Raw genomic sequence first — 15,284 nt, 5'->3', positions numbered from 1 at the left:
TTCCCAGATCGAGTGTCCAGTGACTCCAGACCCCCAGATCGAGTGTCCAGTGACTCCAATGGGAATGCCCAAAGCAATGTCCAATGTAAACCCATGTGTTGGCTCAAAAACACCAATGCCAGCTCAGGCTATGTCAATAGACTCTAGGCCTTAAGGGTGGCCTCATTATACACATTTATGCAACAACCGTTCTTCCCACAAATATTTATAGAGCCACTACTATGTACCAGTACCCAATCTCATCCAGTGCCATAAAAAGAGCGCCAGCTCCAGGGTAGATAAACACTGGCTTCAGGCCTTCTTGGTGATCTGCTAATATTTAGCTAGAGAGAAACTGAGAAACAAATGAGGTGGGAGGCATCAGATTGCATCAAAGGACCTTGCGCCCGCAACCTGTCTCTCTCCCCTGGGTCTATCTGATCAAGAGCAAATCACACCACTCACATGTACAGCTCTAGGCTGGAGGGGTGCCAGGGTGGCTGTTTGCTGGAGTGGGGGGGTGGTGATGATTAGAGAATTGCAGGTGTCCACATTCTTGCAGGTAAGACCTCTTGTGGTACTGGACCGTGCTGTGGGTAGTAGAAGAAGGGGAACATGGACGGTGGCCGAGAGCCAAGAAAAGGCTCTCCCTGTGCCACCACATTCCAGTGCAAAATGCTGAGAAATCCAAGAACTTACTTGAACTTGGCTGTCCAAGTACTTATGAAGGTATGTTTGTCAAGGGAGGAGGACAGAACGTATATTTTTAAACATATTTTTACCTTGATTTATAACTTTTAAACATGGAGATATTTGGCATATAGATCTCCATTGGCTCTCTTGTCCCAGATCCTGCCCATCTTAGAGGCAGACCTGCTTCAGGCAGAAGGAAAGTGATCACAATGAGAGGCACAGAAATGCAGGAATGAATGAAGAATGATGGAACCGGTAAACATGTGAATTAATGGAAATGAATACTGACTCTACAGAACAATAATAATTATCAGGTCTTGAGTTTTAAATATTTGTAGACTTGAGATGCATGACGATAATATCCAAAAAAAAGTGGGACATATAAATGGAGCTGTGTGTCTAAGGTCTAAGTATTGTCTGAGAACTGGTAAGAGTACAAATTTATAGGAGACTCTAAATCATTAAGAACATAGGTTGTATATTTTAATGGTTAAAAAATAGTAAAAAATGTATAACTAAGAAGCTAAAAGAAGGGCAAATGGAGTAGTAAAAAAAATGTATTAATCTAAAAGAGGGCAAGAAGAGATGAATAAAAAAAAACAAATGTAAAACTTTGAGGACAGCTAGAAACCAAAAATTAAGAGAGTAGATATAGACCCAAGCTCATCTGCAATGACATTACATGTAAATGGTATCAATACTCACTATTATAAGATAAAGGTTGTAAGATGGAAGAAAAATAACCTAATTACATGCTGTTTACATGAAATATTCCTTATATAGGTGAACACAGGTTGTAGATAAAAAAGATATGCAATGCAAACACTAACCAAAAGACAGTAGGCTAAGCTATACTAATATCAGATCATTTTCCTGCAAAAGTAATTGACAGACTAAAGAGGACTATTCCAAAATTATAAAGGTGTTAATCCACCAGGAAAATATTTTTAAATGCTAAATGTGTATGCACAGCAAAAATATAACTTCAAAATATATAAAGCAGGGCTTCCCTGGTGGCGCAGTGGTTGAGGGTCCGCCTGCCGATGCAGGGGACACGGGTTCGTGCCCCGGTCCGGGAAGATCCCACATGCCGCAGAGCGGCTGGGCCCGTGAGCCATGGCCGTTGAGCCTGCGTGTCCGGAGCCTTTGCTCCGCAACGGGAGAGGCCACAACAGTGAGAGGCCCGCGGACCGCAAAAAAAAAAAAAAAAAAAAAAAAAAAAAAATTAGAAGGAAGAAATAGAGCTATGATTATTCAAAAATGGCAAAAAAAAAAAAATTGCATATGCTGAAAACCAAAAAAAATGCAGCCAAACTTTGAAGAAATACATCATGTCAGCAGATTGGAAAATTCAATATTGTAAAAATGTCAGTTTTTTTCAAATAAATCTATAGGAGGATTAGGGTAAAAAGCCCACCAGAAGTATCAACTCTAGTTTGCAATTCCAGTAAAAAGCCCACCAGAATTATCAACTCTAGTTTGTAAAACAAAGCTAGAGGACTTGTATTACCAGATATCAAAAAACTTGTTCTAAAAGTATCATCATTAAAATTGTGTGATATCAGTGAAAGGAAAAAGAAAAAATACTTAGAATGGAGAGGCCAGAAATAGATATAGTTCTTGACTTATAAAAATGATGACATTGTTGTACAGTGGGGCAAGGACGGGCTTTTCAAAAAATAGTGCTGGATCAATTGGATATCCATATAGGAAAAAAATTTTTTAATGTGTACACAAGGTATACAAAAATCGGCTTCATATGAATTAAAGATCTAAATGTGAAAGATAAAACAACAAAGCCTCTAGAAGCATCACGGGGGAATATCTTTATGACCTTGCAATAGACAAAAAATTTCTTTAAAAGGACCCCTAGTAAATCTGGAGTCAAGCTCGACTTGTGGGATGCAGAAGTGGTATCTATCTCCCATTCCCACCACCTCCTCTCTCTCCCCTCCCTCCACTGTCCCCCTCTGCATTTTTTGCCCCAATCCTACCTGCACACCCCACCACTCTGGCTCCCTCCAAGGAAGCACTGCCTACAGCATTCGTCCACACATGCTGAGCCTCCTGGAGGGACAAGCAGGTCCCTTAGGTCAGCTTGACCTAAGCCATTCTCTTGTTTTGAGATTGCTTAGATGTCACAGTGATTGACCTGGGCCCATTCGCCTCTAGGGAGGTTCCATAATGAAGGACATAAATCCTATGACTGTAGAACGCTCTGGGAAAATGAAAGGTAACCTTGAAGGCTCCCTTGAGGATGTAATTCCCCAACTACTCATCCCCTACCTGGGACCCTTTCCATAAGAAAACTGAACCAGCAGAGCCATAGCTTAGGGGAGGGGACAAGGAACAGGATTGATTATGTTCACACCTGCAAGCAATCTGAGGGAAGGAATAGTATCAAATGTGTTTCTCTATCCCCAGAGGAGAGCTCGTAGCAGGTGCTTTGCCAATGTTTGAGAAACAGAAGGAAAGGGATGAAGGAGAAAGGAGAAGAGAGAGGAAAGAGAAGGTGGTTTAGGTAAGCTTCAGTCCCACCTGAGTGGGCTCCCTTCCCTTTGCCTCAACATCCTACTTAAAGGGCATTTAAAAATACTCTTGCCAGGGGCTTCCGGGAAGATGGCGGCAGGGTAAGACGCGGAGATCCCCTTCCTCCCCACAGATATACCAGAAATACATCTACACGTGGAACAACTCCTACAGAACACCTACTGAACGCTGACAGAAGACCTCAGACCTCCCAAAAGGCAAGAAACCCCCCACGTACCTGGGTAGGGCAAAAGAAAAAAGAATAAACAGAGACAAAAGGTTAGGGACGGGACCTGCACCAGTGGGAGGGAGCTGTGAAGGAGGAAAGCTTTCCACACACTAGGAAGCCCCTTCGCGGGCGGAGACTGCGGGTGGTGGAGGGGGAAAGCTTCGGTGCCACGGCGGAGAGCGCAGCAACAGGGGTGCAGAGGGCAAAGCGGAGAGATTCCCACACAGAGGATCAGGGCCGACCGGCACTCACCAGCCGGAGAAGCTTGTCTGCTCACCAGCCGGGGCGGGCGGGGCTGGGAGTTGAGGCTCGGGCTTCGGTCGGAGCGCAGGGAGAGGAATGGGGTTGGCGGCGTGAACACAGCCTGAAGGGGTTAGTGCGCCACGGCTAGCCGAGAGGGAGTCCGGGGAAAAGTCTGGACCTGGCGAAGAGGCAAGAGACTTTTTCTTCCCTCTTTGTTTCCTGGTGCGCGAGGAGAGGGGATTAAGAGCGCTGCTTAAAGGAGCTCCAGAGACGGGCGCGAGCCGCGGCTATCAGCGCGGACCCCAGAGACGGGCATGAGACGCTAAGGCTGCTGCTGCCGCCACCAAGAAGCCTGTGTGCGAGCACAGGTCACTATCCACACCCCCCTTCTGGGGAGCCTGTCCAGCCCGCCACTGCCAGGGTCCCGGAATCCAGGGACAACTCCCCCGGAAGAACGCACGGCGTGCCTCAGGCTGGTGTAACGTCACGACGGCCTCTCCCGCCGCAGGCCCGCCCCGCACTCCGTGCCCCTCCCTCCCCCCCGGCCTGAGTGAGCCAGAGCCCCCGAATCAGCGGCTCCTTTAACCCCGTCCTGTCTGAGCGAAGAACAGACGCCCTCCGGCGACCTACACGCAGAGGCGGGGCCAAATCCAAAGCTGAGTCCCTGGGAGCTGTGAGAACAAAGAAGAGGAAGGGAAATATCTCCCAGCAGCCTCAGAAGCAGCGGATTAAAGCTCCACAATCAACTTGATGTCTGGGGCATACATGAATAGACAACGAATCATCCCAAATTGAGGAGGTGGACTTTGAGAGCAAGATTTATGCTGTATAGCTGTGCTTCCACCATTTGTCCTAGGGTTCTATCCATCCGTTTTTTTGTTGTTGTTGTTTTTTAAATTTTTTTCTTAATTTTTTTTATTTTAATAACTTTATTATATTTTATCTTACTTTATTTTATTTTACTTTATCTTCTTTCTTTCTTTTTTTCCTTCCTTCCCTCCTTCCTTCCTTCCTCGTCCCTCCCTCCTTCCTTCCTTTCTTTCTTTCTTCTTCTACTAATTCTTTCTTTCTACTTTTTCTCCCTTTTATTCTGAGCCGTGTGGATGAAATGCTCTTGATGCTGCAGCCAGGAGTCAGTGCTGTGCTTCTGAGGTGGGAGAGCCAACTTCAGGACACTGGTCCACAAGAGACCTCTCAGCTCCACATAATATCAAACGGCGAAAATCTCCCAGAGATCTCCATCTCAACACCAGCACCCAGCTTCACTCAACGACCAGCAAGCTACAGTGCTGGACATCCTATGCCAAACAACTAGCAAGACAGGAACACAACCCCACCCATTAGCAGAGAGGCTGCCTAAAATCATAATAAGTCCACAGACACCCCAAAACACACCACCAGACGTGGACCTGCCCACCAGAAAGACAAGATCCAGCCTCATCCACCAGAACACAGGCACTAGTCCCTTCCACCAGGAAGCCTACACAACCCACTGAACCAACCTTAGCCACTGAGGACAGACACCAAAAACAACGGGAACTACGAGCCTGCAGCCTGCAAAAAGGAGACTCCAAACACAGTAAAATAAGCAAAATGAGAAGACAGAAAAACACACAGCAGATGAAGGAGCAAGATAAAAACCCACCAGACCTAACAAATGAAGAGGAATTAGGCAGTCTACCTGAAAAAGATTTCAGAATAATGATAGTAAAGATGATCCAAAATCTTGGAAATAGAATGGACAAAATGCAAGAAACATTTAACAAGGACCTAGAAGAACTAAAGATGAAACAAACAAGGATGAACAACACAATAAATAAAATTAAAAATACTCTAGATGGGATCAGTAGCAGAATAACTGAGGCAGAAGAATGGATAAGTGACCTGGAAGATAAAAGAGTGGAAATAACTACTGCAGAGCAGAATAAAGAAAAAGAAATGAAAAGAACTGAGGACAGTCTCAGAGACCTCTGGGACAACATTAAATGCACCAACATTCGAATTATAGGGGTTCCAGAAGAAGAGAAAAAGAAAGGGACTGAGAAGATATTTGAAGAGATTATAGTTGAAAACTTCCCTAATATGGGAAAGGAAATAGTTAATCAAGTCCAGGAAGCACAGAGAGTCCCATACAGGAGAAATCCAAGGAGAAATACATCAAGACACATATTACTCAAACTGTCAAAAATTAAATACAAAGAAAACATATTAAAAACAGCAAGGGAAAAACAACAAATAACACACAAGGGAATCCCCATAAGGTTAACAGCTGATCTTTCAGCAGAAACTCTGCAAGCCAGAAGGCACTGGCAGGACATATTTAAAGTGATGAAGGAGAAAAACATGCAACCAAGATTACTCTACCCAGCAAGGATCTCATTCAGATTTGATGGAGCAATTAAAACCTTTACAGACAAGCAAAAGCTGAGAGAGTTCAGCACCACCAAACCAGCTTTACAACAACTGCTAAAGGAACTTCTCTAGGCAAGAAGCACAAAAGAAGGAAAAGACGAACCCAAAACAATTAAGAAAAAGGAAATAGGAACATACATATCGATAATTACCTTAAATGTAAATGGACTAAATGCTCCCACCAAAAGACACAGATTGGCTGAATGGATACAAAAACAAGACCCATATATTTGCTGTCTACAAGAGACCCACTTCAGACCTAGAGACACATACAGACTGAAAGTAAGGGGATGGAAAAAGATATTTCATGCAAATGGAAACCAAAAGAAAGCTGGAGTAGCAATTCTCATATCAGACAAAATAGACTTTAAAATAAAGACTATTAGAAGAGACAAAGAAGGACACTACACAATGATCAAGGGATTGATCCAAGAAGAAGATATAACAATTGTAAATATTTATGCACCCAACATAGGAGCACCTCAATACATAAGGCAAATACTAACAGCCATAAAAGGGGAAATCGACAGTAACACATTCATAGTAGGGGACTTTAACACCCCACTTTCACCAATGGACAGATCATCCAAAATGAAAATAAATAAGGAAACACAAGCTTTAAATGATACATTAAACAAGATGGACTTAATTGACTTTTATAGGACATTCCATCCAAAAACAACAGAATATACATTTTTCTCAAGTGCTCATGGAACATTCTCCAGGATAGATCATATCTTGGGTCACAAGTCAAGCCTTGGTAAATTTAAGAAAATTGAAATTGTTTCAAGTATCTTTTCTGACCACAACACTATGAGACTAGATATCAATTACAGGAAAAGATCTGTAAAAAATACAAACATATGGAGGCCAAACAATAAACTACTTAATAACGAAGTGATCACTGAAGAAATCAAAGAGGAAATAAAAAAATACCTAGAAACAAATGACAATGGAGACACGACAACCCAAAATCTATGAGATGCAGCAAAAGCCATTCTAAGAGGGAAGTTTATAGCAATACAATCCTACCTTAAGAAACAGGAAACATCTCGAATAAACAACCTAACCTTGCACCTAAAGCAATTAGAGAAAGAAGAACAAAAAACCCCCAAAGTTAGCAGAAGAAAAGAAATCATAAAAATCAGATCAGAAATAAATGAAAAAGAAATGAAGGAAATGATAGCAAAGATCAATAAAACTAAAAGATGGTTCTTTGAGAAGATAAACAAAATTGATAAACCATTAGCCAGACTCCTCAAGAAAAAAAGAGAGAAGACTCAAATCAATAGAATTAGAAATGAAAAAGGAGAAGTAACAACTGACACTGCAGAAATACAAAAGATCATGAGCGATTACTACAAGCAACTCTATGCCAATAAAATGGGCAACCTGGAAGAAATGGAGAAATTCTTAGAAATGCACAACCTGCCAAGACTGAATCAGGAAGAAATAGAAAATATGAACAGACCAATCACAAGCACTGAAATTGAAACTGTGATTAAAAATCTTCCAACAAACAAAAGCCCAGGACCAGATGGCTTCACAGGCGAATTCTATCAAACATTTAGAGAGGAGCTAACACCTGTCCTTCTCAAACTCTTCCAAAATATAGCAGAGGGAGGAACACTCCCAAACTCATTCTACGAGGCCACCATCACCTTGATATCAAAACCAGACAAGGATGTCACAAAGAAAGAAAACTACAGGCCAATATCACTGATGAACACAGATGCAAAAATCCTCAACAAAATACTAGCAAACAGAATCCAACAACACTTCAAGAGGATATTACACCATGATCAAGTGGGGTTTATTCCAGGAATGCAAGGATTCATCAATATACACAATCAATGTGATAAACCATATTAACAAATTGAAGGAGAAAAACCATATGATCATCTCAATAGATGCAGAGAAAGCTTTCGACAAAATTCAACACCCATTTATGATAAAAACCCTGCAGAAAGTAGGCACAGAGGGAACTTTCCTCAACATGACAAAGGCCATATATGACAAACCCACAGCCAACATCGTCCTCAATGGTGAAAAACTGAAAGCATTTCCACTAAGATCAGGAACAAGACAAGGTTGCACACTCTCACCACTCTTATTCAACATAGTTTTGGAAGTTTTAGCCACAGCAATCAATGAAGAAAAGGAAATAAAAGGAATCCAAATTGGAAAAGAAGAAGTAAAGCTGTCACTGTTTGCAGATGTCATGATACTATACATAGAGAATCCTAAAGATGCTACCAGAAAACTACTAGAGCTAATCAATGAATTTGGTAAAGTAGCAGGATACAAAATTAATGCACAGAAATCTCTGGCATTCCTATACACTAATGATGAAAAATCTGAAAGTGAAATCAAGAAAACACTCCCATTTACCACTGCAACAAAAAGAATAAAATATCTAGGAATAAACCTACCTAAGGAGACAAAAGACCTGTATGTAGAAAATTATAAGACACTGATGAAAGAAATTAAAGATGATACAAATAGATGGAGAGATATACCATGTTCTTGGATTGGAAAAATCAACATTGTGAAAATGACTCTACTACCCAAAGCAATCTACAGATTCACTGCAATCCCTATCAAACTACCACTGGCATTTTTCACAGAACTAGAACAAAAAATTTCACAGTTTGTATGGAAACACAAAAGACCCTGAATAGCCAAAGCCATCTTGAGAACGAAAAACTGAGCTGGAGGAATCAGGCTCCCTGACTTCAGACTGTACTACAAAGCTACAGTAATCAAGACAGTATGGTACTGGCACAAAAACAGAAAGATAGATCAATGGAACAGGATAGAAAGCCCAGTGGTAAACCCACGCACATATGGTCACCTTATCTTTGATAAAGGAGGCAGGAATGTACAGTGGAGAAAGGACAGCCTCTTCAATAAGTGGTGCTGGGAAAACTGGACAGGTACATGTAAAAGTAAGAGATTAGATCACTCCCTAACACTTTACACAAAAATAAGCTCAAAATGGATTAAAGACCTAAATGTAAAGCCAGAAACTATCAAACTCTTAGAGGAAAACATAGGCAGAACACTCTATGACATACATCACAGCAAGGTCCTTTTTGACCCACCTCCTAGAGAAATGGAAACAAAAACAAAAATAAACAAATGGGACCTAATGAAACTTCAAAGCTTTTGCACAGCAAAGGAAACAATAAACAAGACCAAAAGACAGCCCTCAGAATGGGAGGAAATATTTGTAAATAAAGCAACTGACAAAGAATTAATCTCCAAAATTTACAAGCAGCTCATGCAGCTCAATAACAAAAAAACAAACAACCCAATCCAAAAATGGGCAGAAGACCTAAATAGACATTTCTCCAAAGAAGATATACAGACTGCCAACAAGCACATGAAAAAATGCTCAACTTCATTAATCATTAGAGAAATGCAAATCAAGACTACAATGAGATATCATCTCCCACCAGTCAGAATGGCCATCATCAAAAAATCTAGAAACAATAAATGCTGGAGAGGGTGGGTGTGGAGAAAAGGGAGCCCTCTTGCACTGTTGGTGGGAATGTAAATTGATACAGCCACTGTGGAGAACAGTATGGAGGTTCCTTAAAAAACTACAAATAGAACTACCATATGACCCAGCAATCCCACTACTGGGCATATACCCTGAGAAAACCATAACTCAGAAAGTCATGTACCAAAATGTTCATGGCAGCTCTGTTTACTATAGCCCGGAGATGGAAACAACCTAAGTGTCCATCATCAGATGAATGGATAAAGAAGATGTGGCACATATATACCATGGAATATTACTCAGCCATAAAAAGAAATGCAATTGAGCTATTTGTAATGAGGTGGATAGACCTAGAGTCCGTCATACAGAGTGAAGTAAGTCAGAAAGAGAAAGACAAATACCGTATGCTAACACATATATGTGGAATTTAAGAAAAAAAAATGTCATGAAGAACCTAGGGGTAAGACAGGAATAAAGACACAGACCTAGTAGAGAATGGACTTGAGGATATGGGGAGGGGAAGGGTAAGCTGTGAAAAAGCGAGAGAGAGGCATGGACATATATACACTACCAAACGTAAGGTAGATAGCTAGTGGGAAGCAACTGCATAGCACAGGGAGATCAGCTCGGTGCTTTGTGACCGCCTGGAGGGGTGGGATAAGGAGGGTGGGAGGGAGGGAGACGCAAGAGGGAAGAGAGATGGGAACATATGTATATGTATAACTGATTCACTTCATTATAAAGCAGAAACTAACACACCATTGTAAAGCAATTATACTCCAATAAAGATGTAAAAAAAAAAATACTCTTGCCATTTGGAAAAAGTCAGTGGGTCTGGAGTAGCCAAGGAGTCTGTGCATTCCCTCCTTTGAAAAGCCTAGGTCTGATACATTGCGTTTTTGTTTATTAGGTTGGGGAATCTGGCTTTGAACATTCTTCCCCAGGGGTCTGGAAGCTCCTCCTGAAAAAGGACCCTGCCAGTCCCTTAATGCACAGCACAGATCCAAACGCTTACTCCAGATTCCACACACCCCTGCCCAGCTTTGACACATCCCTGGGTGATGATTTACTTAGTCCTAATTGTGCCAAACACAACACATCCAATAAGGCTCTTTTTTTTTCAGTTGGCTGTTTATCTAACTTCCTCTTTTTTAATTTTCATATTAGGCGTTTCTAGAGAAGAGGCTGATGTCACAGGGCCTCTTTCCAGATGTTGTTTTGAAATCAGTGTAACTATGGCATTGCTGGAAGCTGAGAAGTCCATCTGGGCCAACTGAGTCATGCCTGGGTGCAGGGCAGGAGCCAGGCGGGGGCTAGAGTGTCCCTGCGAGAAGGGACAGGGAGGGGGGTGTTACTGAGTACACGGAGGCTCCTCCAGAAAAGGATATTGGGACAAGCTGTCACCTTTGCCTTTCTGCCCTGGCACTTTTGATACAGGACCTGCTCAGACAACTGAAACATTTACTTGCTTAGAGCTCATTAATGGGTAGTTAAAGATCACCTGTGCTCCTTAAAAAGAAAAAAACAATCTTGGGTTCAGAGCTGGCCAATACCCCTATCTGCCTTCCCAGTTCATCCCTGCCTCGAACTTGACTCAAATGCACATCACTCCTCCCCCCCATCTCAGCAAACAAAGCACTTTCCAGCCTCTGAGACTTCTTCCTGTCCCTCTGCCTGTTCGCACTGCTAGGATCTGGACTTGTCTACTTGGAGATCTTGATTTCACCCCCTCCGGGATGCCCTTCCCCAAATAGAACAGCACATTCCTCCTCAGCACCCCCACGATTCCCCTTACAGACCTGTAGCCACGCCCCGAAACAGGAATCATCTGTTTCATCCCTGTCTTCCTCATTAGCCTATGAGCATTGCAAAGCTACAAGTCTTGCCCACAGCCTGGCACATTTAATATATGCTGTTGAGTTCATTAATTACTTAATTACTCAGTGACAGCATCCCCATCCTAAAACAGAAATAATAATAATAGTATTTATTAAGCAATTACTATGTGCACTGCACTGTGGATTTTCTTGTGTAAACACTTATAACTTTATCCTAAGAAAACTCATATATCATTATTAACATTCTCCATTTCATAGATGAGAAAATGGGCACACAAAAAGGTAAAGTGACCGACAAGGACCTACTGTATAGCACAGGGAACTCTGCTCAATATTACGTAACAACTTAAATGGGAAAAGAATTTGAAACAGAATAGACACATATATACGTATAACTGAATCACTTTGCTGTACACCTGAGACTATCAATATCACAGCACTGTTAATCAACTATACTCCAATATAAAAGAAAAAGTTAAAGTGAATTGTCCAGGATCACACAACTGGGAAACCTGGACTCAAGGCCAAGCAGTCAGACTAATGAGCCCACGCCGCCAGCCCCTGTGCCATACTGCCCACCCTCGCCCTCGGAAATGCAAATGCTGTGACTTCCTTCCTCCCAGGAAGGAGACAATGAGATAGAGCTGTGAAAACATTTTTTAAACCTCTGCCGCCACATCTTTGCTCACACAGCTCCTTCCACCTAGGATTCTCTTCCACCCACCCCTGCTTTGTCAGATCCTGCGTCCTTCTGGCAACATCTCACCTTTTCCCGATCATTTTTGCAGCCCTGAGTATTTCCCATATTAGAACAGGCCACCTCCTTTCCCCGGGATAGGTCAGGTCAGAACTTGCAGTTAAACTTGCTGCCTCTGCCCCCCCTCCATCCTTCCATCGACAAATCCCGTTGGCTTTGCCTTGAAAATAAATGCCTACCCTGAGCATCCTCAGTGCCTTCCCCATGACCCTTTCAGTCCAGCCACGTCACTTCCGGCCTCGGTTATTGTCGTAGCTCCGCTAACCGGCCTCCCTACGCTCCATTCTCGGCTCAGCAGCCAGAGTGCTCCTTAAAAGGATCGGGTCACTCCCCTGCTCCGTCTTCCAAGGCTTCCCCATCCTTCTGAGAGTAAAACTCCACGTATGGTGCCTGGATACCACCCCGACTCCATCCTCTCCTGCTCTCCCCTTCCCTGAACCGCCCGTGCACCCTATTCTCCTCCAGCATTCCACAAGCACACTCTTCTCTTCCTGTCTTCGCACATGCTGTTCCCTCCGCCCGGAACGCTCTTCCCCCGCGATGTTCATATGACTCCCTTCTCTGCTTCATTCGTTCAAGTCATGGCTCAAATGTCACTTCTTTAGAGGAGCCTTCGTGATCACCTTTTCAAAAAGGGCAGCGACCCCTCCTCATTGCTCTCTATCCCTTTATCCTGCTTAATATTTCTTCAGAGCCCTTCACTCTTTAATATTATAGCATATGCTAAGTTGTTAACACCTGTATCCCCCCACGAGAAGAAAAGCTGCCCAAGGGCAGGGACTGAGTCTGGTTTACTCCTTAGAACAGTGCCTGACACGGGTCGGTACTCTGTAAACATTGACTAAATGTACTGATACCCACCCCTAGAGATGTGCCGCCTCCTTTTGAGCCTCCAACAGACCCGTTGGAGTGTATTTTTTTTTCCTCCACTTGAGACAAGTTCCTTGAAGGCAGGGGCTGGATCCCTATTGTGCCTGGCACGTAACAGGTGCTCAGGAAATGCTTGTTCAGTTAAATAGAAGCAAGTGAAAAGTTCGTTCTGGAGTCCGCTGGAATCTCCAAACGATTTTTAAATTTCATTTATGTGAACTCTGACCTGGATAAATTGGTATTGTCATTAATAAACCTGACTCTCAGCTGGTGGATTGTATACCGGTCACATCATTGGTGGCAAACCAGGAGCCTGGCCAGGCTCCTCCAAACCCACTGAGCTGCTGTTCCCTCCTTCTACCCTATCGGGTGAGCTCAGGTCACCTCAACAGAAGCCACCTTGTGGGTGACGGAGCACCCTAGGCTGGATGGGTCCCTTGAGGTAGCTGCTTGTGTGTGGAGATTATTGGGCCGGACCTGCTAACCTGTTATATAATGTTACATGATGGTGTTTACTATTCATGTGTTAAGCAATGATTTTCTTCCTCAAGGAAGGATGCAAAAGCACTGCATCTCCTCCAAAGGTACCGGAACACCTTCCCTATTTGCTGTTGACAGTCACGTGACGGTGCCCAGTGGGTCTTGGCAGTAAGGTGTGGGAGAAGCCCCTCGGGACTGGCCCATCCCTGAGTGAGCCGCACTGGCTCCAAGGTTCAGGGCTGTTTGGACCCTTGAGAAATCCTGCCTTTGATGGAAGGCTGAGGGCATAGGACTTATAGAGACTAATTCGAGAGTGAAATTCTTTAATCAGCCTCTATCTCACAGTACCCTGCAATTTCCACCTTGCTATAATAACAAAAATTGAAATACTGTCTAACAGAAGAGAAAACATTCTGTATTTTGGCAAGTCTCCAAACCCTACTTAGTTTTCCCTCTCCGCCTTCCCTTACGGCTCTGCCTGCCAGCCCTCACTCACACCTGTGTTGGAACTGGCAAGGGGCACCTGGGGAACGTTCTCGGTCAGCATTCAAGTGCAAACTCACTCAGGCTGTACTCCTTGCCCTGCTCGACCTTCCAGCTCCTTCTCAGTCCGGGCCCTATAAGTCAGCTTCTATCAGGTTCTCTACTGGATTCGATCTGAGCTGCCTGTGGTGTGCTGGATACTGTCTGTCTGGAGATGAGCCCTTCCCAGTGTATTGCACCTGGCATTTTCCAGCAGGAACCCAGGCTCAGTTTGCCTGGGGCTGACACAGTATCTCAAAGAATGTCTCAAGCAGGAAGGTCAACTGAGCCTGATTCACTGCTGTGCTCCTTGTCATCATTCCAGTGGGCCCTGCCTCAACTTCTTCCCTGCTCTTGTTCAGAATGAGACCTCTGTGCCTTCCTGACTTTGGAATAAAAAGACGCGAAGACTTCCATTCACAGCACCGGAAGGCAACTGCAGGCTCCTCCAGCCCCACAAATCCTGGGCGTACCTTCATGAAGAGCATCCTCCTACAGTTCTGGCCTCCATCACTCCCAGCTGCCTGCAGTTGAGCGGCCTCGGAGGACAGCCCGAGATCAGGAACGCTGTCGGGCCCGACCTCTGACGTGTCTGCCAGCTGCACAGATGAGAGGAAAAGTCCCTCCTTGCCCTGGCCCAGGGAAATCTCAAAAGGATCAGGATATCTCTCATCGGGGCTTGAGCCATCGTCACTGGTCTTGGCATTACACAGGATCAGGGACCGGGAGATGGACCAGAATTTTGTGGATTTTCTGCTCTTTCCAGAATGGCTGTGAGGCTCCATCCTGAGGGAGGAAGTAAAGCTGCCCTTCTTCCTTTCCTGATCTCTGGCCCTCGGTGGACGGGTGGCGACCAAACTGGGTTTAGCCACCACTTCATGGGTCCCTGGAGGAAAGAGAAAATGGGAAGAGGCAATGTGACTTGATGTGGACAAGTGGAGAGAGACCTGAGCCCTGGAACTGAGCCGCGAGTGCCGGGTGCAGTGCCAGTGAGACAGGACAGACGGAGAGATCATCCTTCAGTATCACTGGCCCTTCCAGGGTGCCGGCCACACGGGGTTCAGTGAGCCCAAGTGTTTACCACGCCCTCCACTTCCAGGATCACGGAGACCAGAGCTTCTCTTATCCAAACCTCCTTCTGCACGCAGGGACACCAAGGCACAGAGAAGGAGGCTCAAATGCAAAGCCACAAAGAGCATTTGCAGGAGAGGCAGTGATCAGATCCCA

At 44.1% G+C, this 15,284-nt stretch overlaps 1 protein-coding gene across 1 annotated transcript in view; it reads right to left on the bottom strand.

Annotated features, from left to right (window-relative positions):
• Positions 1-14,842, bottom strand: part of LOC111164672 (pro-interleukin-16) — a 66,624-nt gene extending 51,782 nt beyond the window's left edge. The window contains exon 1 of the mRNA XM_089906222.1: positions 14,531-14,842. Within this exon, the coding sequence (XP_089762348.1) occupies positions 14,531-14,842 (312 nt within the window). The remainder of the gene's footprint in view (positions 1-14,530) is intronic.
• Positions 14,843-15,284: the final 442 nt, after the last annotated feature.

This window comes from Delphinapterus leucas, chromosome 2, assembly GCF_059928025.1.
Source record: "Delphinapterus leucas isolate spDelLeu-1000000601 "Yukka" chromosome 2, BTC_Dleu_Yukka2, whole genome shotgun sequence".
NCBI classification, from domain to species: domain Eukaryota; kingdom Metazoa; phylum Chordata; class Mammalia; order Artiodactyla; family Monodontidae; genus Delphinapterus; species Delphinapterus leucas.
The sequence above is the reverse complement of the archived record's forward strand: the minus strand, read 5'-3'. Positions and strand labels throughout refer to the sequence as shown.